Source organism: Cynocephalus volans, chromosome X (assembly GCF_027409185.1).
Source record: "Cynocephalus volans isolate mCynVol1 chromosome X, mCynVol1.pri, whole genome shotgun sequence".
NCBI lineage: Eukaryota > Metazoa > Chordata > Mammalia > Dermoptera > Cynocephalidae > Cynocephalus > Cynocephalus volans.
The window spans coordinates 130801245-130826638 of NC_084478.1; the positions used below are offsets into that span (position 1 = coordinate 130801245).

A 25394-nucleotide genomic window follows, 5' to 3' on the forward strand; every position below is an offset into this window, starting at 1 on the left:
GGTAGTCAAATTGGTCTATCCTAAACTTATTTGGCAGTAGTATGCGACCTGAACTGAATGAGGCTATTTACTGGTATTCACTTACCCCATATGAACAATCATATATTTTGCTGCAAATACATTAATATATTTGATTATGCAGTGTTTTCCCTAAACCCCCTGGGGTGTTACAAACAGAATATACAGTATATGGCATTTGGTTTTACACAAATCCACTAGACCGCACCAGACCTTGCCCAGGTTGCTTTACAAGAAGTCTAGAGCCCCATTCCAGCCTCTCTGAGACCATGCCCCGGCCCCAATCCAGTCTTTTCTGCCACCATCTTGAGTAACAGTTGAGGCTGCACAAACAGCTCAAAGAGCCTGTCTATCATGACGTCAGCAGGAGAAATAAATGTGCTTCGCGATCATATTGAAAGTTAATGTTACCACTTTGATGTTCAATGACCCGTTGTTTAAGAAAGACTATCTCGGTCCTTTTAGAAGTACCTTTCTATTTTCATCACTGGACATTGGGCAGCAGAGGATCCGATTTAAGTTACTAGCTCTTAGTCCTGCAACAGTATCTGCTCTATATATTTACTATCTGGCTGATGCACATCTTGGGCAGTATGCAAGAATTTCTCTCACATTATAAGTGCGGACAGCGACAGATATGGGTGGGGAGTGGAAAGTAACGGGAGGCCTTACACTGGCTCAGCTCCAGCAATAAATCCATCATTACTCAATGGAACTGGCACACTCCCCGTGTATCTGTCACAGACCCCACCCTCTAGCCGGCAGGACCGTATCCAGGGATCTCAATTAGAGATCTTGCAGCGAACAGGGCGTTTTATTCTTGTAACACTAGAGGTGATGGACCTGCCAACGCCCTAGGGTGGGATATTCTGGGCTTGGATAATAAGAGAACGTAAATACAAACCAAAATGCCGAAGCCACTGTTTCCCGACAGCACTTCCTCTCAAGAAAAAAAAAGGAGACTCAAAATCAGCTCTTTCAAAATGCCTCTCTTTGGAACTGCGGAGTTCGCAGGTAAGACACTCTACCGGACTCCACGCACAGCGGGCGCACGCCTTCTGAGCCGGGCCACCAGCCTGCGCAGGTCCTAGACTCCTCCCTTCAGGAGGCTCACCCCCTCCCTTCTCGGCTACTTCCGGCCCTCACCGAACGCCCTCAACGCGCTTGCGCCGTTTTGATAGGCTTCTCCGGCTGAAGTAATCGGAGCGCTGCCTCTCTGGAACCACCCCCGCCACCTCTTCACCCCGCCCACAGTTTACCGGCCGCCTCCCGAAATCTCGCGAGGGTAGGTGCGCGTCGGTATTTTGCGGGCCACTAGCTCTCCCAGCTGCTGTAATTGCTGCTGCGGGAGAAATTGGAGCTGCTGTCGCCGGCGCGCACGCCCTCCCCCACTGAGAAGAGCCACCGCCTCTTCTCTCGCGCTCCTGATACACCTATTGCCGGGAGCGGCGGCAGCAACAGTCTCTGGATCCACCCACCGCCTTCTCAGACGGCCGCTCTGCCGGTCATTCCCTCAGCCGGGCAACTGAGAGTGGCCCCCTGCTCCTAACCGGCTCCTCATTCTAGATTGTCTGCTCCCTCCTCAGCCTCGCCCGGGACCCACCTCCCCACAGTCTCGCTGGGGTGGAGGACGACGAGGAGGAGAAGAGAGTCACCCTTCCTCCGGGCGGCGCCGGCCCCCTCACCCGCGGGTGTGTCCTATAAATGGCGTCGGAAAGCGACACCGAGGAATTCTATGATGCCCCTGAAGATGTGCACCTAGGGGGCAGCTACCCCGTAGGGTAAGTAACTGTAGCTATAGCCCAGAAGCCGGGCATCCTAGTCTCCTGGCTTCTCCTGTGCGTCCCACCCCGACACACACCTCTCCCAGGTCCCGCTGTGTCCGTAACCGCTGTTCCTCTCAGTCACTCTCAAGCACTTCAGAACCCAGACCTAGGGCTCCTTAGGGCGGGGTGCGTCGGAGGAGGGGGTACCCCCAGCTCGGGCACCTTCCACCCCTTTCCCTGGTGAACGGCCGCAGGAGGGTCTCTTGGAGCCCCTTTTTCCTCTTGTCCAGCCTTCTGCGAGGTGGGACAGCTTACTCGCCTGAGAGCAGGGATTTGTATTTGTGGGGTTCAGAGCTTACCTTTCAGCATCCGTTTTGGCCTTGGGGACCATAGATTAAAGGAGCAGTAATAGAAATTGCACTTGTTTTTTTCTTCCTTTTACCGCTAACTTACCTATTCACTCCAGAGGTGGCTGTAACTCCCCCGATTTGCCGTTCTCTTTTTCTTGCACAAGAAGAAAAGGAGCCGGGGAAAGGTTGGGTATTTACTTAAGAAAGTCTTCTAGCTGATGTAGTCTAGATCAACAGTGTTTTATTAAAATAGCACCTTAGCGTGAGGCAAAGGAAAGCGAAGACAAGGTCCTTACCATTAGGGAGAATGCGGTCTAAAAGCGTAGCCGGACATAAATGTACACAACCGACCACAGAGATACAAACAAGTGCTGAATAATCTGGTGGTTGGAAGGAGAGCCCTAGCTTTGTATTCTTTATGTAATTCTGCAAGATGTTTTAGTGGTGATTAATATGGGTGATTGTGAGTAGGAAGTACAGTAGTTGGAATGCTTCGCTTGACTAGAACTTCTACTTACCCACCCCTCCACTTTCCATAGTTGGAATAGTGTTCAAAGCGATTTCACCGAACTCTTCTATGGATGTGTGTGGAACTAGAGGCAGTGAAATATATTTTCTTACTGGAAGAACTTGAGAATGGTAAAATTTTTATGGTAGTGTAAATCACTAATGTGGTTCCGGGAGTTCAGCTGCCTTCAATTCTCATGCTTACCGGTATAGAAGAATTACACTGTTTGATGCAAATAAAGTTATTCATACATTCTAGAAGTCGTTCTAAAACCTGATGCATTATATACACAGTATGTACCAAAAAAAGTTAAAGCAACAAAATAAGAAAGAAATTTACGTTGGTTTATTGCAGATATATGTGTTTCCACCAACTTTCATATCGTTATTGTGGGATTTTTGCATGGCAGTGGCCAATCTTGAGACGGCACTGAATCTCCTTCAAGTTCAGTGTCTGAGACAAGTTCATAGCTAGATAATAGAGGATACAAAATACGTTTGGATTTCCAAATACATTGGATTCCCTTGAAATTAATTTGTGTGTGATTTTCCCTTCTAAGTAATGAACTGTCAATTCAGGTTATATGAGACTGAATTTGTTAGTACTGTGTGTGTGTGTTGGGTGGGGGAGGGAAGTAACAATCAGTTTACATAATTTAGAGCTATGTGGATATTGTTCCTTTTCATTGAATAAAATAAGTTTAATTTTGAAGAGCAGTAGCTGTGTAAACTATCTAGTCCAGTACCTGGCACAGAGAAAGCATTCAAATGTTAATTCCCTTCTCCTTCCGTTCTTGGCATTAGCAAATTCGTTAACATTACACAGTGCGTACTTTGGGAGGAAGTATAAAGAACTTGGAGCTATTTTATCTAAACTGGAAGAGTCATTTTGATAGAATTGATAGTCACTTCTTCCCCTATGGTATAATATGGCTTCCAGGTGCTTTGATTCTTTGATACTATGTAGAAAGTTTCTTGGGGCCCAGCTTTCTAATTTTCACTGCAACCTACCCAAATACTGAATATGTTGAGCTCTATGCAACCTACCCAAATACTGAATATGTTGAGCTCTATGAATAATAATACTACACGGTCAGTCCTTGGATTTCACAACTCCATGCTTTGTTAGTGAGAGGATTTGGAAGAGAATAGACCTATCTGGAGAATTGCATCTGAAAGGAACTAGCAGTACTGAGAGGACAGAAAAAGGTTTGCTTCATTTACATTTTCCTCTATCCCTTGTGGCAGGTTTTGTCATTTGCATAAGGTACTGTGAAGAGACTTGGCTGGGCAACTAACAACCTCGAAAAGCATTGAGAAACCTTGATTTGTGGAAACAGATGGTGTCACTAGATACTTGGTCATCAGAAATATCTTTTGTCCCTTGATATGAATTAGAGTGCAACAGCGTACAAATTTTTAAGAGGTTAAAAGACCGAATTTGAACATTTTAAGAAATGTTCCTTACTGTTGTGTGTTTGGGAGTACAAAGACATTTCACTAAATTGTACTAAAGCGAGTAGGCAGTTGAGAGTTATCTCATGTTTTGTTAATGAGAAGAATCCAAATACACAGTCCATTTCCTAAAATTGATTTATCTTTTGCAGTTCCCCTCCAGTGGTGTTTTCAGCATTGTTAATCTACTCTTTGAGAGCAAATTTAATAAATTAAAAATCATCCCAGTTTTTTATAGAAAGACTTTTGATTCCAATACAGCCTACTTTTCCACAGTGGCAGATCATCTCCACTTGCCCACCTTTGCAATATATACCACATTTATAAAGTTTTATTTTGATTGATATTTTAGGTCAGGTTTTCTTATTCTTATCTCCATTTTTTTCATATGAGGAACCTTAAGATAAGAGAAGTTATGTGACTTAATTGTCCAAGGAGACACATCGTAAGTGGCAGAGTTGAGATTTGAAACCAGCTCTACAGACTCCTAGTCCAGTATTTTTTTCTAGTATATGATAGCTAACTGTATGTGGAAGTGGGGAGGGTGTTGATGGGGTGGAGAGATCCTCCCCCAATAGATTCTGGAATAAAATGCTTTAGGACCGACTTGCTAAATTGAACCGATACATCTGTTTAAAACCAGCAGACCAAACTTTTTGGTTCTCTTGGATAGAAATTTTCAGTTTCTTTTAGGAATGTGTATTTTTGTTTTGTCAGATAAGAATTTTATGAGATCATAGCCTGTTACAGCTGGAAGGGACATCTAGTTAAACTCCTTCATGTAAAATGTTGTGAAAACTGAAGCCCGGAGAGGGAAAGTGACTTGTCCAAGGTGCCACAGCAAATTAGTGGCAGAGATAGGACTAGAACCCAGATCAGTTTCACAGTCTGGTGTTCTTTCTGCTACTGAGCTGTCTTTTGATAGAGCAGGAAGGGGAGGAGGAACTGTGGTGTAGTAGAAAAGAACTCTGAACTGAGTCATTTCATTTCCTCATGTTTAAATAGAAGAGATTACACTCTTGAGAACCCTTTCAACTGTAAATGGCTGTCATTGTATTGAGGTTTAATAATGTGCTTTTATTGATAAACTTTTGTTCTTGAGAAATCTTTCCTTTTTTTTTTTTTTTCCCAACCTTTTAGTTTAACAAACTTGATGGCCTTTGGTACAAGACCCACAGATTTGAAATTAAATATTTACTTGGGTAAGTTATGTAGAAGATGAATGGCCCTGCTAACTCACCTACACATACTAAAAGGCTGGCACAGAGAACATGTTATAAAAATAAATGTAACATTTTCAGCACTACTTATTTTTTTAGTGGCAGCCAAAATATTTCTGAGGCCTTGGAAGGAGGGTAGAAACATTTTTAGAATAGGAAGGGAGTGGAGATCATTTAGCCCAGCCCTCCCATTTAACTGAAAGTGAAACCTAGGCTCAGAGAGGGGAGTGAGACATTGCTGATTAGTGGCAGACTTGGAACTAGAACCCAAGTCTCTTGATTCCTCATTTATAAAATGCTGCATGTCTGTGGAAGGAGGGAAAGTATTGCTGGGTATCCCTGCTGTAGGTTTCTGGCATTTACCCTGTTAGCCAGTCTTCTAAGATGGTCTACTTCTATCTAACTTGACTCTCTTCATGTCTTGCCCAGAGAGCACTGACTGTTCTAGGATCCTACGTTTTGCTCATTAATTTTCTCCAAGTCGGGATGAAAAACGGTGACAGAATAGCATATCTAAGAACAGCGGTTGTTATTTATATTATTTTATTTTTTTGAATTTAGTTAGTGTTGACTACAATCTCTCATATTTAGATTGGAGTAATGGCAAAATCTTAAGTTATGGGAAGGGAGATCAAACTAGTGAAGAATTGTTAGGTCTAAAAACCAAAAAGTTGCATAGCTGCCTTTGTTAAAAACTCGGTTTCTCACTTTACTTAGGCATCAGAAACGTTTCTCTCTGAATTGAAAAATGATACATTTTAATTTTTAAAAAATTGTGTGATATGAATTACTTTAGGAAAAAATCCTTTAAAATGTGTGTTTGTTCCTGAGTTGGCATTTAATCATAAATTATATTTGATCATGGATTATATTTGATTGCTGTTGGCTTTGTGGATTGATAGAAATATATCTATAAATGCTGTTTATCACACTCATGTAACATCATATTGAAGTAGAGAAAAACCTTCTACACATTAATTAGTAATTCAAATTCTAAATATAGTGACCTCGAGTTGTCAATTGGTGACTCATGGAGGTAAGACAGTCCATAGCAGTATGGCAATTTGGGGGCTCAATTTAAATTGTTACAAACTTCTGTAAATTGAAAACTTTATTCTGTTTTTGTGATGACCTACTACCTAAAATAGGATAGATAAAATTTAGTTTTTAAAAATGTTAAAAACCTAGATTTAGGATGTGAAGTTCAATAATGGTCTTATAGAATAGAAAAGAATTTGTATTTCTAATTATTGGTATTTGAGACATTATATAATCTTTACAATACACAGCACTCCATGTGTCCTCTTAAGTTCATTGTTATGACTTTGACAAAGTCAGGTGAATTTGCCAGGTAAGCCCCTTAATTTAGTCTGTTTCTTCCTCATACTCTGCCTGCAATTTTGGTAGTTACTTTCTGGGGCAGTAGTGGTGGTGGTAGTGGAAGTGGAGGAAGGGAGTACAGGGAGGAGATCATGGAGGTTGGAGGAGGTGAAGGTAGCCCCAGCAGCCAGTACAGAAACCAGGTTATAAGGCTGCTTACTCGGGAGTGGATAACTGAGATATGACAAATCCCACCATTTAATATTGTTTTAGATAAGCATATACACAATGTGAATTAACCCTTTCTGTAAGAGATTAATAACCTGTAAGAAATACCTCGAACAAAATTTAAAGTAATAAAAATTGTATGTACTTTATGATGCCCTACTGATATCTAAGTTGAATTTGGTAATCATCTGTTTTCTTTCCAGAGCTAAGCTAATTTCTACAAATTTTCATAACGTTTGTTCTCTTGCTGTTGAATATTATTCAGCTAACCAGCTAAACTTTTTTTTTATTGAAATGTAATTGATTGTACATATCTGTGGGGTACAGAATTGAATATCAATACTTGTGTAACCAGCTAAACTTTTAATTGGGTGTTTTCCTGACTCTTCAGAGTGGAACCCTATCTGTTCTCTTATTTCAAACTGAGCAGTCTTTGTGTTAGTCTGTCATCTCATGATTCAAAATTGAGGAAAAAGCATTATTATTTTAAAAAGCACATTTAAAAAGACATATTGTGGGCCTCGTACCTGATGGCAACCTCAGTGTTTTTCCCCAGTCACTATACACATTTATCTTAGTTACTATAGAAACCAGTCTATTAGTTTTTCTTTTAGCGCTTTTGCCTTCTCTCAGACACTAGGATTACCATATAATCAGGTTCTGCTAAAGCGCTTCAGGTTTTAGCATTTTATTACCAGCTGCAGATGCCTGGCATTTTACAATTTGGCATTTCATTGGGGTCAGTTGCTTTCAAATCCACAAAATCTTTTTCACTCCAAACATTTTTAAACATTTTAAACATACAGAATTTAACAAAAACATATTTAGGCAGCAGTTTCCTCATACTAATTTTCTCAGTTCCTATGTTTGTCATTGTCTTGAAGATTGACTGCATTGCATCACTGGCATCCAATTACCATCCCTTTGTAATATCAAGTAGAATAAATTTCAAGATCAAGGGTGACCATTTGAGAAATATACTTGCAAATGTGATTTTAAGCTCAGTATTATCATGAATTAGCTGAAGTAACTTAAAAGCGTCTTGATTTCATCAGTAACTACCAAATAAATAATTTGGCTTTTAACAAAAATGATTTCTATAGGTTGTAGAATGCTTGGACTTTAGATTGGTTCTAATTTGAGAAAACTATTTAGAAACTTAGTAGGAAATATCTTTCTTTTGCAATCTTTGAATAAATGGGAAAAGAAAGGTAAAGAATGAATAATTGTATGGGTCTTTAAGTCTTTCATATTTACTTGATTTTTTTTAATCTTAAAAACCTCAGAATTCATATAACAAAAATAGTTTTAAATTATAAATATGTTTACTTGTCTTGCTAAAAATAAGGATATTGAAAAAATATTTAGAATATATAAGCTGCTTCTGTTAATGTTTGGTTTTTGGTGCTTATGTTTAATATTGCATGGTGTGTTAATAACTTCTAAATAGGCACAATTAATCTTTGTGTTAATTGAATTGGAGGTGGTTAATCTGTCAGTGACTTAACCAGTATTGGTATCTATTTCCTTACATAACAATAACATAAGTCATTTCTTTTTAAAAATCAAAGTAGAATGTGTACTTTTCAAAAAGTTTATTTTTCCAAATTAGAAGATTATTGTAGTAAGCTTGTAAGTTTGTACTTTTGGCCCTGAAATGAGTAAATTAAGTCTTCCTGGCTTGAATTTTTATTTAAATCATGATTCGAATGATTTCATTTTAAGGCTTGTATATCCTATCTAAAACTAGTTAAATTCTGATAATGACCCCAAAGGAGAACTTTAATTGCACAAATAGACTTAAGAGTCCAAAGTTTTACCTTTTCCACAGGGCCCTGATCCTTAAAATTTTTAAGAGAAGAGGGAAACAATTTTTAAAAGTCTTAGGGTGACACGTTAAATTTTTGGAAACTTCTGATGGAAAACTTTAGCAATTTTTTCCAGTAGACAGCCTATATAGAATAAGCCATGCCTGTATAAAACCTACTTGACCACTGCTAATTGTAATAGTCTATTCCAGTACAAAACTCATTGAACTGTGGCATTCTTACGAACCACAGATCAAATTTTCTAGAGAACCAATATATAGTATGTAGTGCTGTATTCAAGCTCACTTTCTCAGAAACAATGACATCCTAGTTACTAAGCAGGCTCAAGAGAAGGGGTGGGAGTGTTTTTTCTGGCATTGCTCTTGAACTGGTAAGAATAGCTGCGGATGAACTTAATGTCAATAGTCCTCTTTTAAATCTGTCCCTGAAAGTCTTTCTTTAAATTGGGAGACAGAGGGAATCATCTTTCTGGTTATTAGCAGTACTAGTAACAATTTGAGTTTTTGGTGTTCTTTTTTAAAAATTATTTTAAAATATGCATATCTACCTATGTCAAACTGAAATGGCAGATGGTTTGAACATTTCCCGCAGCCCCAATTACACCCCTTTCACTGCCAGCTTTCTCCTTCCTAGCTTTCCCAAAATCAGTACAGACCTTTTCCAGCATAACAACTTTTTGTCCTTTACAATTGAGAAGGGACAGTGATGGATGAAATATAAAGGATGGGAACTTCAGGAAGGAGTAAAGGAAATATTGATTAAATTGGATATTCTGTAGTGAATGCATTGGTAAGTGGTATTGGTTAGTGTCACAGGTGGGCGTTGGTCATTCATTAATGGAAGATAGGTGAGCAGAATGAATAGGTAGCACAGTAAAACTAGTACCTTTGTGACTGAAAGCAGGTAAACCAAGTATTTTGCAGTGGCTATTTTATCTTCATTGGATTGGCTTAAGGGTTTAAATTTAATGACTGAGATCTGTCCTTTTTCACTTAAGTGAATTTTATTATCCCTATTATGTCCCAGGTTATAGCTCTTGGCTGTTGACGTTTATTTTAACCTTCGCCTTATTTCTCAGCATAGAGAGATGTCCACAGTTGATGTATAGCAGCGACAGGAGGTTTAGGTAGGAATGGGGGTAGTAAGTAGGCATGCTCTGTGGTGTTCCACTTCTCTTCCCAATTTCTTCTACTTTTGAACTTCCAGGTTCTCTCAAATCTCCACCCAATCCTCTCCTGCCCCAACCTCCCCACCCCCCACCAGTTCCTATAGGAGGAGGGAAGTAAGGGAGGGGACTGAGGTAAGGACAGTGGTTTGAATTTATGGGACCTTTGTAACTTGGGGACATACTGTACTCAGTAAATATTAAATGTTGACAGTGAGATGTTGCGTTATCCTGCACTCATATCAATTCCTTGTTACCAACTTTTTTTTTCAGGGATGAATGTGTTCACAATACGAAAGAATGCTATAATGCCAACTAATGTTGGGCATTCGTTTTCAAAGTTCTTTTACTCACATTATCGTTTCTGATTATCCTATAGTTCTGTGAGCTAGGACAATTTTTTTGAGATAAGACAATTTTTATGAGATAGGTAGGACAGTTATTGGCAGCTCAGGGTGGATAAGGAGGGACTGTCACACAGCCATCAAGAAGTGGAACTCCATTAACTTAATTAGATGAATGGTTTGGACTAGAGATGTAAAATGTTAGGTTCCTCCCTACTTTCCTTTTCTAAACTATAAACATTTTTGCTTATTTTTTATACTTATAACATGAATTATTAAAACGACAGTGCTAACTCTCCTACCATTTGGGTATGTGTAATTTACTGTTTGAAACAATAAAAAGCCGCATTTTTTATGTTTGTTTTTTTAAGCTTTGACATATTGATTATGGTACTATAGCCAGGTCAGAAAACGACCTTACTACTGAAAGAGCTGGAATCCCAGACACTGTTGACTGCATTTCAAAGGGTATGTTCTTTGTTACTAAGGGAAACCCCCTTAGGGTGTGAGCTTCTGCTGATTTGGGCTTTAGTGCCTCATCAAAAAGTCTTAATCCTAGATTTTTTTTCTGTAATTATTTTGTAGATTGTTGTCAGTTGTTTAGCTTGGCCACACGACAATGTTGTTGTTTTTTTTTTTTTTTTTAGTATAACTCTTGATTCATATTTTTGGCCATAAGCCACTAAATAGAAATACAATGGGTTTTTTTTCCCCTTCCCCTTCTAATGTGTTTTCTAGCAGTAATGATAAGTGTATGTAGTAGTTATTAACATTTTCCACATAATCAAACCTCTACTGGCTATCAAATTAACGAGAAAAATGCATTCCTATTAGCTACGTAACTAGAAAAATTACATGATCAGTAATTACTATTTAAGATATAAATAAGTTTGAATAATCTTTTTTTTTTAATAAAAAAGAGCTTAAACTTGGCCTACAGAATATTTTACTTAGGCAAGCATTCTAGGTAATTTAAGATTTTGTTAGACTATTTATCAAATCCTTGATACATATTTCATAAAAGAATGCAGAAATAGAAATTCAAATACATAAAGCATAGAAATTGAACCTATAAAATAAAGTGCTTAATATTAAATCTTACTGAAATATGTTTGGTTTTCTATTATTCATGATATTGAGGAAGAACATGAATAATTAAAAGCTACCAGTTACACCAAAATCTCAGTTCAGTCACTAGTTTACAACTTTCTTTCCTTCAACCCTTCTATCAGAGATAATAACAGTAGACTTTTTAAAATTAAAACAAAATGAATGGTTTGGTTCAAATTTTGTTCCTCTACCCATATTTAGTGATGAGTAGTGAACACAGAAGAAGAAAAACAAGGAATCTTAAGTCTAAATAATCAGTTCACTGATAATAGAATTGATCAATTTATTTTTTTTAAAAAGGGGGGTTATGACAGGTACTTTTTAGTTGCTAATTTTTATTTAGAAGTTATTGGCATCTACTTTTTAAGATTAGCACTCAGCTGAATGTTTTACATAACTTACAAAATCATATTAGCACAGTAATTTGATAAAGCTTCTGTAATATGGCCGGTAGCCCATCATCTTGTTTGTTTGCTTTTTTGAAAGTAAGTTACAAAATGATTTTTAGCATGATCACATTAGGTATTGAGTTCTCCAGGCCAGCATAAATTTAGTTATCTCTTTGTTTCTCAATTTTACTAGAAATTACTTTAAATCATTAGTAGATGTGACATTTATTCTAACCTACTTTGACAAATTGGGACATTGTGATATAGCTGCCTTATCCTGGAGTTAATTGTTTTAATGTACATATTTATTGAATGGTTGGAAGCTGCAAAGAATATTTTTAGTTTAGAATTCTTGAGTAGGCCAAGGGAGATGATTTATTTTTCTTTTACTTTGACAATAAATACATTATCAAGCTGTTCTTTTAGGAATATGGCATAAAACTATATTTATATCATAAAAATGATATAAATCATTTTTGAAAAATCAGGTTGTTTTAGACAAGATATAGTTGCTTACGAATCCACTTTAAGTTTATAATTACCTTATATGTGAACAGATTTATATTTCATGATAAAATTTCCTTTGGTTTCATTAAAGATAATTTACAAATATTGCCACCACAAGACCTACTTTCGGAAAATGTAGAGCCATTGTTCCAAATTTTCTCACCATCTGTTTCTGTTAATATCACTGACAAAATAATTATTAGGTATTTTTAGATATATCCTACTTCTAGGCTTTCATAGTATTTAAAACTTAAAATGGCCTTTCAAAGGATAATAAAAGTAGTAATTTACATCTTGAAGATTCAGTTTATTCCCTATTAAATAATTGTTGTAACTATGTTCTCAGCTTTTTGTTAATCGTGTTAATAAACCAATATTGCCTTGTACCCAGGGAAATTTCAGTCATTCTTATATTCTACTGCCTAGTTAAAACATGACATTTTAGGATGTACTAGGAAAATAAAATTATGATTTCCTAGCACTTATTTTTTTTTCCTGCTATTCCTAGACTTTTCTGGTTTAGTCGGGATTGTCACTTTTAGTAGTAGCTAACTTAAAATAGGACTATGAGAATGAGTATGGTACTGTTAGAAATGATTTGGGTTTGAAAATCTAACAGGTGATTTTTCTCTTAGATAACATATCTTCAATTTGAGTACTGTTATTAGGTTGAAGGGGCTTCTTGATTTCCCAGCCTTCTATGGGGGGGGGGTTACATTTAGCATAGAATCTATCAAAACTTTCCACACAATATAATTAATATAATCAATATATACATTTAAACTTCAGTATACAATACTGCATACCAAATTTTTAAAACTGCACTTACAGCAAGATTTAAAAACAAAACAGTATCTTGTTCTCTAAATTTGAACTGTTTTCACGTTTTTATTTAACCTGGGGTTAGTTGGTTGGTTTTTATTTTTGGTTTTTTTTGCTTCTTTTTGTTGTCTTTTTCTTGCCTAGCCTTAGTGGGCAAAAAAATCTTCATGTCAGTGTTTTCGAGTACCAGAAACTTGTTTCCCTGTTTAGACTTAGTACGGTAGTGTTGATCTTACTTTGCTATCAGATCTTAGTGTTTCAGCTTGCTTTAGAAATCAAAACCCTTTAATTAGCCGCTTCCTTTAATGATCAGCTAAGGCCTTATCTATGCTCATATCCTGTTCACCTCAAGGGCCTTAGAATCCCAGCACCTTCTTTATATAGGCAAGTTATTCTTGCTCCGCTTGATTCAGTTCCATAATGCACTGCTTAGGCTCATCTTACTTTTATATTTTCCTTATGGCAGAGGTAAAAAGAAGAGGGGAATAAAAACATCAAGCTATCAGGTAATTCCCTGTTTAAACCCTTTGTAGTCACCTTCCTGTGAGAAAAATGTTTTCCAGGCCACCAACATTATTCCAGCTGACTCACTCTATATTCCCTCCTTCCATGTCATAGCTCCTTTAGGAGTCTGTCAGGAATTTTGCAACCTGATAAGAGGCTTCTTCAGAGCCAACAACTTTTTTTTCTTTCCCCACAGAGCATAAAAAAAAAAAGTGAGTTCTCATACTAACAGAAAAAGAAAAGACCTTGTTAGTCCGTTTTCTGTGTGTTGCCTAATTATTTTGGTATATTTTTTTCATCAAGTATTATGAGAAGTCTGGAAATGGGGGTGTTTAGTGTGAGATTCCTCTTATATATATTTTTTACTTTAGAAGGTAGTTCTTTGAGTTCCTAGTTGTTTAGTTGAATATGAAACAAGTGGAAAATACAGATTTAGTTTGCTCACTGATTCCTCTCTATTCACAGAAGTCGTGCAGAGAGTGTGTGTGTGTGTGTGTGTGTGTGTGTGTGTGTGTGTGTGTGTGTGTGTGTGTGTGTGTGTGTGTGTGTGTGTGTGTGTGTGTGTGTGTGTGTGTGTGTGTGTTCAGATAGCCCTCAGGTAAGGGGTAGAGAAACACCAAGCCCAAAAGGCATAAAGATCTGTCTATAGCTAATGCATGAGATACTAGAGGTAGGATGGCTTATGGGCTCTGGCTCTTTGAAACCACAGAAATTCAATGTTCTTTTTAAAAAGTTCACTTTAACACTTACACCATGATTTTAAGTCCTGATTACCCTGAGGCCATAGCTCATGAGTGATGAAGATCCGAGGTTGAAATTGGAAAGCATGATCTAATATTAATTGCCTGGAGAGAAGAAGCTCTGAAAAACTGTTAGGTTTCTACTATAGTCAGTCATGTCAATAGCTGATTTCAAAACGTAGGTGCAGCTAGCTTCTATTTGGGGAATCTAATCTATATGGTTTCTTAATACACACTTGTATGGATTGCTCTTCAAATCTAGGAGCTATTAGTGCTTCAGATTGTGGGAGGATGTTGAGATGCCTTGACAGAATTGAGAAGCAAATTCTACTTCATATTGAGGAAGGCTCGTCAGTTTTTTTATTGTTATTAAAATAAAGTATCTGAAATATTTCTAATATCCTTTTTATAAAGTGAGGAGAGTGTCCTAAAATGACTTTGTACGTGTAGTAGCTGAATCTCCTTTTTACTGACAACATAATTTTTAATTGATATTCATCTAGAAAGCTGGCTGTTGATGTTTTTTTGACCTACATAGACTAACCTCATTTTGAACACGTTGACTGAGGACAGTTTCATATAAATATCTTTATAAATAATGGTTATATCAGTTTACATATCTAGAGATTTTGTCAGTTTGTTACAAGCCATCTTGTTTTTTATTTTTTCTTGGGGGGGTACATTCTAAGCCAAAATACTGAAGCTGTTAATATAACTTCCTACTCTTCACTGAGCGTTTTTGATAAATGTACATAATACCATGTATATAGTATTTGCATTTGGGCATATGCACCGAATGCACTGTCTAGAAAAGCTTTGAGTGAATACACACGTGCAAGTTTTTTCCCGTTCAGTGAACTATTGAATATTTTGATGAGTATTTATACAATGATGTTGACCATCAATTTCTCACACTTTGTCCCTTTAACATGCAAAAACAGATCATAGGATTGTCAACCTAATTAACTTAGAGGTGGGTTAAGAGTTGCTAGATAAAATACAGGGGCACTCAGTTAAATGCCAATTTCAGATAAGCATACTAAAAACATATTCATTGTTTATCTGAAATTGGAATTTGATTGGACATCTTATACTTTTAGTTGCTAAATCTGGCAACTCTAGGTGGGGAAGAAGCAGAAGGAGACTAGTGGATGTGGGCACAGTTGTGAGATTTAAATACAACTAGAATGTGCAATGATGAGAGTAGCATTTACTCTGACAGGAATACTAAGATTTTTGAGTGCAATACTGTTTATTTTACTGTCCAACACTAAAACAGTGAAAACAAAGCTCAAAAATACCAAAACTTAACTATATATTGTCTAGGGATTTGTATATGTATGATAAAACTATTTTTAAGAAGGAAAAAGTAAGGGAACAATAAAAATCTGGGATAGTGGCTACCTCTAAGGCAGATGGATTAGAGAACACAGTCGCTGCACTGTTACTAATGCTGTGTTCTCAGGTAACATGGTGAGTCACAGGAGTTCATCTGTTATGCTTCATAATTGCATGTATATGCTATATATGCTGTTTTGTACATATCAAATATAAAATAAGTTTAAAAATTAAAACATAGACTTCAGTAAGAAAGTTAGCCTGTATGCAAAGTTTCACTGTAAATACTTCCCAAGATAAATCCCAAAACATCACCAGTTTCTCAAAGGTTAGGTCAAGTAATTAATAGATTGTAGAATGATTACTTGTCTACTGTAATACATCTAAAATAATGAAACTCTCTGGTTTATGAAAATTTCATTTTTATTTGATCTCTGTAGTGGCAAAGCTTCAGTTTTCGTCTTTACTCAGAAAGATTACTAATAGTTCAAATGTATTATATGCCAAGTTTAAGGAAAGAAAAAAACAGCTAGAAGAACATGCATAAAGATTTGATTAGAGAAATGACCTAGGTATAAATTCTAGTATTCCTCAGGCAGAACAAAAATCACAAATAGCTCTGCTCTCCTTGATTAGTTTTTGAAAATTAGATTTCCAACTCCCATATAAGAATTATTTGGACAGTCTACAGTAACCATCAATAAGCAGAAAAATTTATCTTTAGCAAGTTCCGGTTTAGAGCATTAAGCTGAAGCAAGTGTTTTCTGTACATTTATTTAGTGTTTTAAAGCACTTCTAGTTCTCTGTAGCCTTGTATAATTTTCTACTGTAGAAATAGCTATTCTAGGGAGCCTTTCCAAATATATCCCCTTCCCCCTCTTATATACACTTAGGCCCCTCCTTCGTGCTTACTAGATATCATGTGCTTGTCTCTCTCATTGCAATTACCACATTGTTTCGAAGTAATCTATTCATGTATTTGCCTCACCCACCAAGATTGTGATCTCTCTGTGGGCAAGAGCTGGGTCTTTCCAGTCCTTTTTATTTTTTCAACACCTGGCAGTGCCTGGCACATGGTGGACAATCAGTAAGGCTTTGTTGACTGAATGAAGGAACCCAACTCTTTCATTTTATAGGTGTGGAAATGGTTTTGGGCTATAACCCTGTAAGACACAATCCTGAATGCTAAATCCCAAACGTTGAAAGATCAAAAGATCAAGATCCCTAAAGTCTAAAATCCCAAAAATCATAATCCTGAAAGATCAAAATCCCGAAAATATAATTCTGGAAAAAAATAATTTAAAAATTCTGTAAAGACATTTATTTACATTTTTAAAAGGAGATTTATTTGAGAAACATAAAAACACTGCAGAACACCTCATAGGCCACTTTCTACAATAAAATAGGCAATAATAACACATTTTTGCAAGCATAAACACTCAGGTATACTAACAGTTGCACAGGTATAACAGATATGAGCAGACTAACCATATTCATAAAGAAAGATCAAAAGCAAAATGTATAAATGCACATCACTACTGTTGGTAATTGTGTGCACCCAGTGATATATAACTGCAGTGATTTGAATAACCTGAGTCTTTTGACCAGATTGATCGAAAGCCATGATGGATCACCTCCACATATGCAATCACCCAAAGAGCCGAAATCTTGAGAAATTTTATCTTTCGCAAATGCAGATGTACAAAAAGGACACCTCTTTATTTATTTTCAGTGTTTTTACATACATGCACAGTATTTACACACAAAGTCAACACTTTGATAATGTCCTTTCATGGAGTCAAATTTACAAAAATGCATAGAACGAATTAGAACTCTCTAAAATTCTTTATGCAGTTTATACCATCAGTATTGAAAATGAAGCAAAGATGAATTCTGCTTTCAGGACTTTAACATTCTGGATTTTAATCTTTTGGGATTGTGCTTTTGGGGATTTTAGACTTTAGGGATTTTGATCTTTCAGGATTTCATCATTCGGGATTGTGTCTTTCAGGATTATGATTGGCACTGGTGGAAATTGGTTTAGAGAGATTTTGAGACTTTGGAAATGGAAACAAAAGACCATAGCAGTCATCTGTTCCAACCTTCTGCAATATCCCTGTTAAGGTATCGTTAAATTTCTGTTTGAATACTTTATTAGGGAAACAGCTCGTTTGTTTCTAAATTCCAGTTGTTATTGACCTCATTAGGTTGAGCAAAAGTCTACTGCCTTGTAATTTCTACTCTCAGTCCTACTTCTGCTGTGTGATGCCTCAAATATTTGAAGACAGAACTTTTCTTCCTTATTTTTTCCAGGTTAGTCATCCTTAGTTCTTTGTATCATTCTACTGTTTCTAGAACATTCAACAAATTGGCTTTTTTCTTTTGGATATGTTCTATTTCATCAGTGTTCCTCTTAAAATATGGTATTCCAAATAGTACACAATGTTCTTAAGTGTGCTCTTATCAGTGAGAAGTTGAGTAGAATTTACCACTCCTCTTGTTCTGGACATTATAGTTCCGTTAATTCAGCCTAAGAGCACATTAGATCTTTGGCAGCCATATCGCAGCCTTTACTCTGAACAATCAACAAGAATACTAAAATGTTTTCACTTGATTTGCTGTTAAACCATGTCTCCTCCATCATGCATTTCACATTTAATCCTACTACATTTCATTCTGTTAAGATTTGACCCATTGTTCTAGCCAGTTGAAGTATTTTTGGATCCTGTCAACCAGCATATTACCTATCCTTCCCAATTTTGTGTCATCTGCAAATTTGGTAGATATATCAACAGTGTCCTCGTCCAAGACATGAGTAAGAATGTCAAGTAGGATAGAACATCAAGTAGGATGGAAAATTTAGTGCTTAAATCCAGATTTTTTTTTTTTTTTTTTTGGCGGCTGGCCAGTATGGGGATCTGAATCCTTGACCTTGGTGTCATAACACCGTGCTCAAACCAGCTGAGCTAACTGACCCTTAAGTCCAGACTTTTAAGGGTACAAAATTCCCTTTGTATTCTAGGCCAGTAACCCTATCAAGAAAGGAAATTAGGTTAATCTTGCATGATTGGCTTCTGTGAATGCTTGCTGACTCTTAATGAGTATCTTTTTTCTTTTTTTTTTTTTTTGGTGGCTGGCCAGTTTGGGGATATGATAATGAGTATCTTTTTCCTTGCCTAACAGTGTGTTTAAGAAATTTGTTTGGGATTGACATTAAGTGAATGTGTCTATAGTTTGTGGCACCTACCTCCTTTCTAATATTGACTATTACAGTATCCCCTTCTGTTCTCCCTGAATCTTCAAAGGTTTTAGATAGGGATTGAGCTCTGTAAATTCTCAGATACATCGGGATATAATTTGTCTGGGACGTTAAAAACTAAACTCTTTTTTTTTTTTTTTTGACCGGTAAGGGGATCGCAACCCTCAGCACGGTGTGCTGTGGTGTGGTCTGCACCACGCTTAGCCAGTGAGCGCACCAGCCATCCGTATATAGGATCCGAACCTGCAGCCTCGGCGCTACCAGCGCCGCACTCTCCCGAGTGAGCCATAGGGCTGGCCCTAAAACTGAACTCATTTTGAATGGTTAGGTACTTTTATCTCCTCAAATGCTTTGGGATTCAATTTCCTCATGCTCCAGCTTGCTTTACCCTTTCTGATTTGATTATCGGTAATCTTAACTGGAAAAAAAAGAATTGAGACAAACTTTTACATTATAATAATGTATACTTATCCACATATAAGCAAACCTGCACTTTCTTTTTGTTGTTTTTGTTCTGAGTAAAAACTAAAGAAAATCTTTGTCTTTGGAATCTTAGGGCATTCTGAGCGCCAGCCTTTCTGATACTGTTCTTACAGTTTTTGCAGTTTTTCTTGGATATGTGCCTATTCCATCCCTCCAATCTCTCCTGCATGTTTTCCTTTAAAATATTTCTTATGACATGTCACCATGGAGATAAAATCAACAAAATTCAGACCAGAGGAAATTCTACAGGATGAGCAACCTAGTTTCTTCTATACATGAATTACAAGAAATAAGAGAGATTGAAGGGGAACCTACTGATTGATTGAAAGAGACATATCAACTGATTGCAATGATGGACCTTATTTGATTGCAGTGAACCAACTGTAAAAAAAAATTGAGACATTAAAGAGAAATCTTTATCCTTTTTAGATGCATACTGAAATGTTTATGGGTAAAAATGAAATAGTTTCTGGGATTTCCTTCAAAATAACGTGGCAGGGGAGTGGAAGGGGAGGGATGTTGATACCGATCATCATTGAACATGGTCAGCATGTTGTACACATGGGTTCATAATATTATTTTCCCAATTTTGTATATGTTTGAAATATCCATAATTAAACATTGGAAAAACTCCCCCCAAGTATTTTTTATTGTCACATAGATTGTTGCTGGCATATTCAGCAGTAAAACTCAGGTCTCCTGATTCTGGCTCATGATCTTTCATTGTGTAGCTAAAATCACAGCCATTCTACTTCCAGATTGATGTCATATTGTCCTTTTAGTCTCTGAGACCCCAAAACTTTCCCTGAAAAATTTGTGGTGGTAGTTCTGGATAAATCAAGGCTTTAATAAGTAGCCACAGTTTCACTTGGCTGGCTACCTACCCATGTGAAACCATGAAGGGACATTAGAATTATTAGGGTAAAATGAGAGGCTGCATGGGTTGTTAGAACCAGCATAGAAACTTGGGTCCTAGTCCTAACTAGGCCTTTTTGACCTTAGCATATGTTCTAGGACGTCAGAGACAATGTCTCTTTTGTTCATTACTTTACACCCAATGCCTAGCACCTTGCTTGGTACATGGTAAGCAAAGGGTAAATGTTAAATGAGTGGATAAATTTAACCTTTTTGGCCTCACTTTTCTCACATGTAAAATGAGATAGTTGGTCTAAATAATTCTTGTTTCCTTCAAACACCAAAAAAATTATTCTTGCCTTCTGACTGACTGGGTTTTTTAAATCCTTTTAAGATTTTGAAAAGAATTACTGTAAATTTCTTTACACTAGTTCACATCAATAGGTGATATGCTCACTTTTAACAACTGTGGTAGAAAAACCACAGCTGTTAGGTTACATCCAAATCTATTTTAAAAATTGCCTACTGCTATATGAGGGTACTTCAAAAAGTTCATGGAAAGATTCATATTATCTTTTAATCTATTTTTTCATGAATTTTTTTTTATGGAAACAATTGATTATATATATTTGTAGGGTACAGATTTGAATATCAATACATGTGTATAAAATGTGGTGATCAAATCAGGATAATTAGTATACTCATGTTTACAAAACATAATCAGTCTTTCTGGCCCTTAACTAATTTCTTGCTAACCCCTTCCCTTTCCCCCTTATCCACTTCTAACAACCACAGTTATGTTCTCTTTTTTTGTTTTTTTGGAAAGTTCACTGTAGTATTGTCATTGTTTTCTTCTTCTCTCTTTTCTTTTCTTTCTTTATTTTAACTCCCACTTATGAGTGAGGACATGCAGTATTTGTCTTTCTGTGCCTGGCTTATTTCACTTAATTTTTTAAGTACCCTCATATATCTTTTGGATTGATTTTTGTTTCTATAAAGTAAATGACTACTGTTCTCAACATACTAAATTACAGAATCAGGTTTAGCAAGTTCCAAAGTTGAGCCATCTAAGAGGGTTAATAAAATGTTGCTTTGCTTGCATATTTATACCTTTCTTTGCAATTTTGTCAAATGCAGTACTATTATGTCAGAGTTTATAAAGGATTTCACATTTTGCTCTCTACAGACAGTCAGTGGGAAACTTTTGAGTAAGTTGTAGTTATTGTCATGAGATCCAAATTCCAGTGACTAGGCATCAACCCTTGGGAGTAATGACCTTATTATTCTAATGAAATTTTGCTTCAGGTATTTGAAGGTTATCACTGGATCAGGTCAGAGTTTATAAAAGAAAAATTATTTCTATATCTTCCTACAAAATCACCAAAGTAACATGTTGAAACCATGTAAATTTTTTAATAGTGACTATTGTGCAGGTATTAAAATACATTGGTACTAAACACCAGCATCCTAACAGCAAAAGGAAAACTCCTACAATTGAAATGCTGAATGGATAGGGATTGGAGAATGTATCTGTTACACTTTATTTTATATTCAAATATGAGTTTTGTTAGTATAAACTGAACGTTAGTTAGCTAGTGTGTGAAAGTAACTTCTCTTAGAAAATAGGATATAATTAATTAAAATATTCTATCTATATTGAAAGTTGCTGAAGTGCTAATCTGAAAATTGCCTTTATATTCAAAACCTAAATGGAAGCCACACTAAATAATTTTAGTATTTGATGTATAAGATACGTGTTTTTTTTAGTAGAATGCTGATACTTAAAGGAGATTTATTTTGAACCTGTTTCAGAAATTGCTTGTTTTTCATTTTTAAATTTAATAGCACCATTGATAGCCACTGTCTTCAGTTTCAGAAACTGTGCTGCAAAGTCAGAAATTTACTGTGTTTTCGACATTGGTCTGGACAATGGTTTTTTGGATTTGACCCCACAAGCACAGGCAACAAAAGCAAAAATAGACAAATGGGATTGCGTCAAACTAAAAAGCCTCTGCACAGCAAAGGAAACAATTAACAGTGAAGAGACAACCTACAGATTGAGAGAAAATATTTGCAAACCATACATCTGATAAGGGGCTGATATCCACAATATATAGGGAACACAAACATCTCAATAGCAAAAAACCAAATAACCCAATTAAAAAATGGGCAACAGACATGAACAGATATTCTCAAAAGAAGACATACAGATGGCCAAAAGGTACATGAAAAAATGTTCAGCATCACTAACCATCATGAGAATGCAAATTAAAACCATAATGAGATATCACCTCATACCTGTTAGAATGGCTATTATCAAAAAGACAAAAGATAACAAATGCTGGCAAGGATCTAGAGAAAAAGGAACTTTTATACACTGTTGGTGGGAATGTAAATTAGTGTAGCCATTATGGGAAAACATTATGGAGGTTCCTCAAAAAATTAAAAATAGAAGTACCGTATGTTCCAGCAATCCCACTTCTTGGTATATATCCAAAGGAAATGAAATCGGGATCTCGAAGAGATATCTGCACTCCTATGTTTTTTGCAGCATTATTCACAATAACCAAGATATGGAATCAACCCAAGTGTCTATCAGCAGATGAATGGATAAAGAAAATGTGGTATATATATATACACAAGGAATAATTCTATTCAGCCTTAGAAGAGAAGGAAATCTTGTCATTTGCAACATGGATGGACCTGGAGGACTGAGTGAAATAAGCCAGGCACAGAAAGATAAATACCACATGATCTCACTTAAATGTGAGATCTAAAAAAGCCAAACTCATAGAAGTATAAAGTAGAATGGTGGTTGCCAGGGACTGGGGAGGAGAGGAGGTATGGGGAGATGTTGTTCAAAGGGTACAAAGTTTTAGTTAGGAGGAATTAATTTTGAGATCTATTATATAACATGTTGACTATAGTTAACAATATATATTTCTAAACTGCTGAGAGTAAATTTCAAACTTTCTCACCACAAAAAATATGTGAGGTAATGAATATATTAATTGGCTTGATTTAATCATTGCGCAGTGTATAACTATGTTAAAACATCTTATTGTACCCCATAAATATATACAATTACTATTTGTCATTTAAATTTTGATTTGCTGTATTTGTAATTAGTATTAATATGTTAGAAGTTTTATGTTTTTTGTTTTTGCTGTTCAACTTTGAAGAAGCACATTTATTATTTAAATAAAAGCTTTGTCAATCAGATATTGAAATGCATCAAAAATATTTAATTTAAAAGTATCCTACAATAAAACCTTTTGAAATGAAAAATTAATTTTTGAAACTCTCATTTTGTTTTTGGTTTGTTAGGGTTTTTTAAAATGGGGTATACCACCAATACTTAAATATGTCTGCATGCAACCTAAGGGTTTCCTGAAAGATTTTCCACTTGTGTGGCGTGTAATAAAAGTTACTTTATATAGGCATTTGGACTTTTTCTGGAAAAAATTACTGACCTATAAAAAGGAGAAATCTGATTTGCCCTATTTAGTATCTGTAGAATATTTTGAAGAAATATTTTTCTAGTTAACTAGATGTAGCAAAGTATAACTGGACATTTCTCTCTCTCTCTCTCTCTCTCTCTCTCTCTCTCTCTCTGTGTGTGTGTGTGTGTGTGTGTGTGTGTGTGTGAAAGAGATTATGTCTATGTTTCATTTAATATATCTCAAATATAGGGGAAATCAGAGGGTATAGAATTTAGATCATCAGTCGTGGTATAAATTATATCTTCACTCCCAAACTAATGAAGGGTTTAAAGATAAATCAAGATTTTAAGATTTTAAGTTGTGAGAGAGCCAAGAGTCAAAGTTAATTTTCTTGACATCTAGTCCCCCACTCTTCCTCCCACCCCCAAACTTGAACATGAACAGTTGTTGTCTTTAGGCACGTAAACACTCCGAAACAGTATGATGTTATTATCACTACTTTGAAATTAGAGACTGAGTTACAGTGAAGAGTTGAGTTGTCTAGAGATACTGAAGATTAGTAATACCTCACTTATCTGGCAGCTACTTCTTTGATAATGACAATTCCCAGATACATCTGAAAACTGAAAACAAGAAATAAGCACTTTAAAAGCCTCTGAACCATCAAAACAAGTGCCACAAAGTCCAAAATAAGGTCATGTACATAAAGTCCCGTAGGGAGACTCCCCAAATTCCCTAGATTCATCTTTTACCATGCAGTTCCATTTTTTTTTAAATTTTATATGCAGTTCCATTTTTAAAAAATCTGGTTTCCTAGCTCAATGCAGATTAGAAGCAGAAATTAGAAGGGGAGTAGGAAGAAAGCTTTTAAGGACAGGCATATGGCCAACTGTAAGAAGTGAGGAAGGAAACACAAAAGTAAAACACAGATATTTGAAGCCTAGTAGCCTAGGGTCCTTTAGTGTGAAGACAAATAAATCCCCTGTACTTTAGGGTCTCCAGAGGGCATTATTGTATTAAAATATAGTGTAGTCTTTGAGCATGATAACTAAGGAAGAAAGGGAAAATTGTATATTCTTTGTTTAGGAAGATATTTTCAAGGGAGTGATGACTGAAACTACAAGGCTTAGCTTATTCATGTACTTATTTACAAAATGCTTTTTAAATTTTAAATTCAAAAATAATTAAACATTATCAAAAGTTTGACACTCAAAGAAAAGCTTCATCTCTCTGGAAATTTCACATATGGAACATTTCATTATTTTATTCCCTGGCATTGCCAAGTCAATTAAGCATTACTTGTAGTTGATAAAGGCAGGTCAGGATTCAGAGCCTTTGACTTAATCAGTTTAGTCCAGCTTAAGAAGCAGCACTAATTGCCTTTCATTTGGTGCTCATACATAGCACAGGTGACAATATTTTCATAACCACTGTCTTTAAGACCTTACCCAGAAAGGAAGCAATATTGTAAAGTGGTTGAGAGAGTGGGCTGTGGAGTCAGACTGCCTGGGGTCAAATTCTGGTCCTACTATTTAACTAGCTGTGCAATTTAAATGACCTAATCTGACCCAAACCTCAGTTTTTTGTTCTGGGAAATAAGGAAGTACTTCATAACAGGGTTGGGAGGACCAAAGAAGCTAAAACATGTCAAATGTTTTCATAGTTTTTGGCACATGTTTAATAAATGATGGCCATTGTTTTATTATCTACATACCCCTGTTAGGAAAGCTTCATGTGGGGAC

The 25394-nt window shown here is 36.2% G+C and overlaps 1 protein-coding gene across 2 annotated transcripts in view; it reads left to right on the forward strand.

Annotated features, from left to right (window-relative positions):
• Positions 1-1341: 1341 nt before the first annotated feature.
• WDR44 (WD repeat domain 44) overlaps positions 1342-25394 on the forward strand; it is an 85651-nt gene continuing 61598 nt past the window's right edge. For both annotated transcript variants that reach the window (XM_063083314.1, XM_063083315.1), the window contains exon 1: positions 1342-1799. In XM_063083314.1, the coding sequence (XP_062939384.1) occupies positions 1723-1799 (77 nt within the window). In that variant the 5' untranslated portion in view covers positions 1342-1722. The remainder of the gene's footprint in view (positions 1800-25394) is intronic.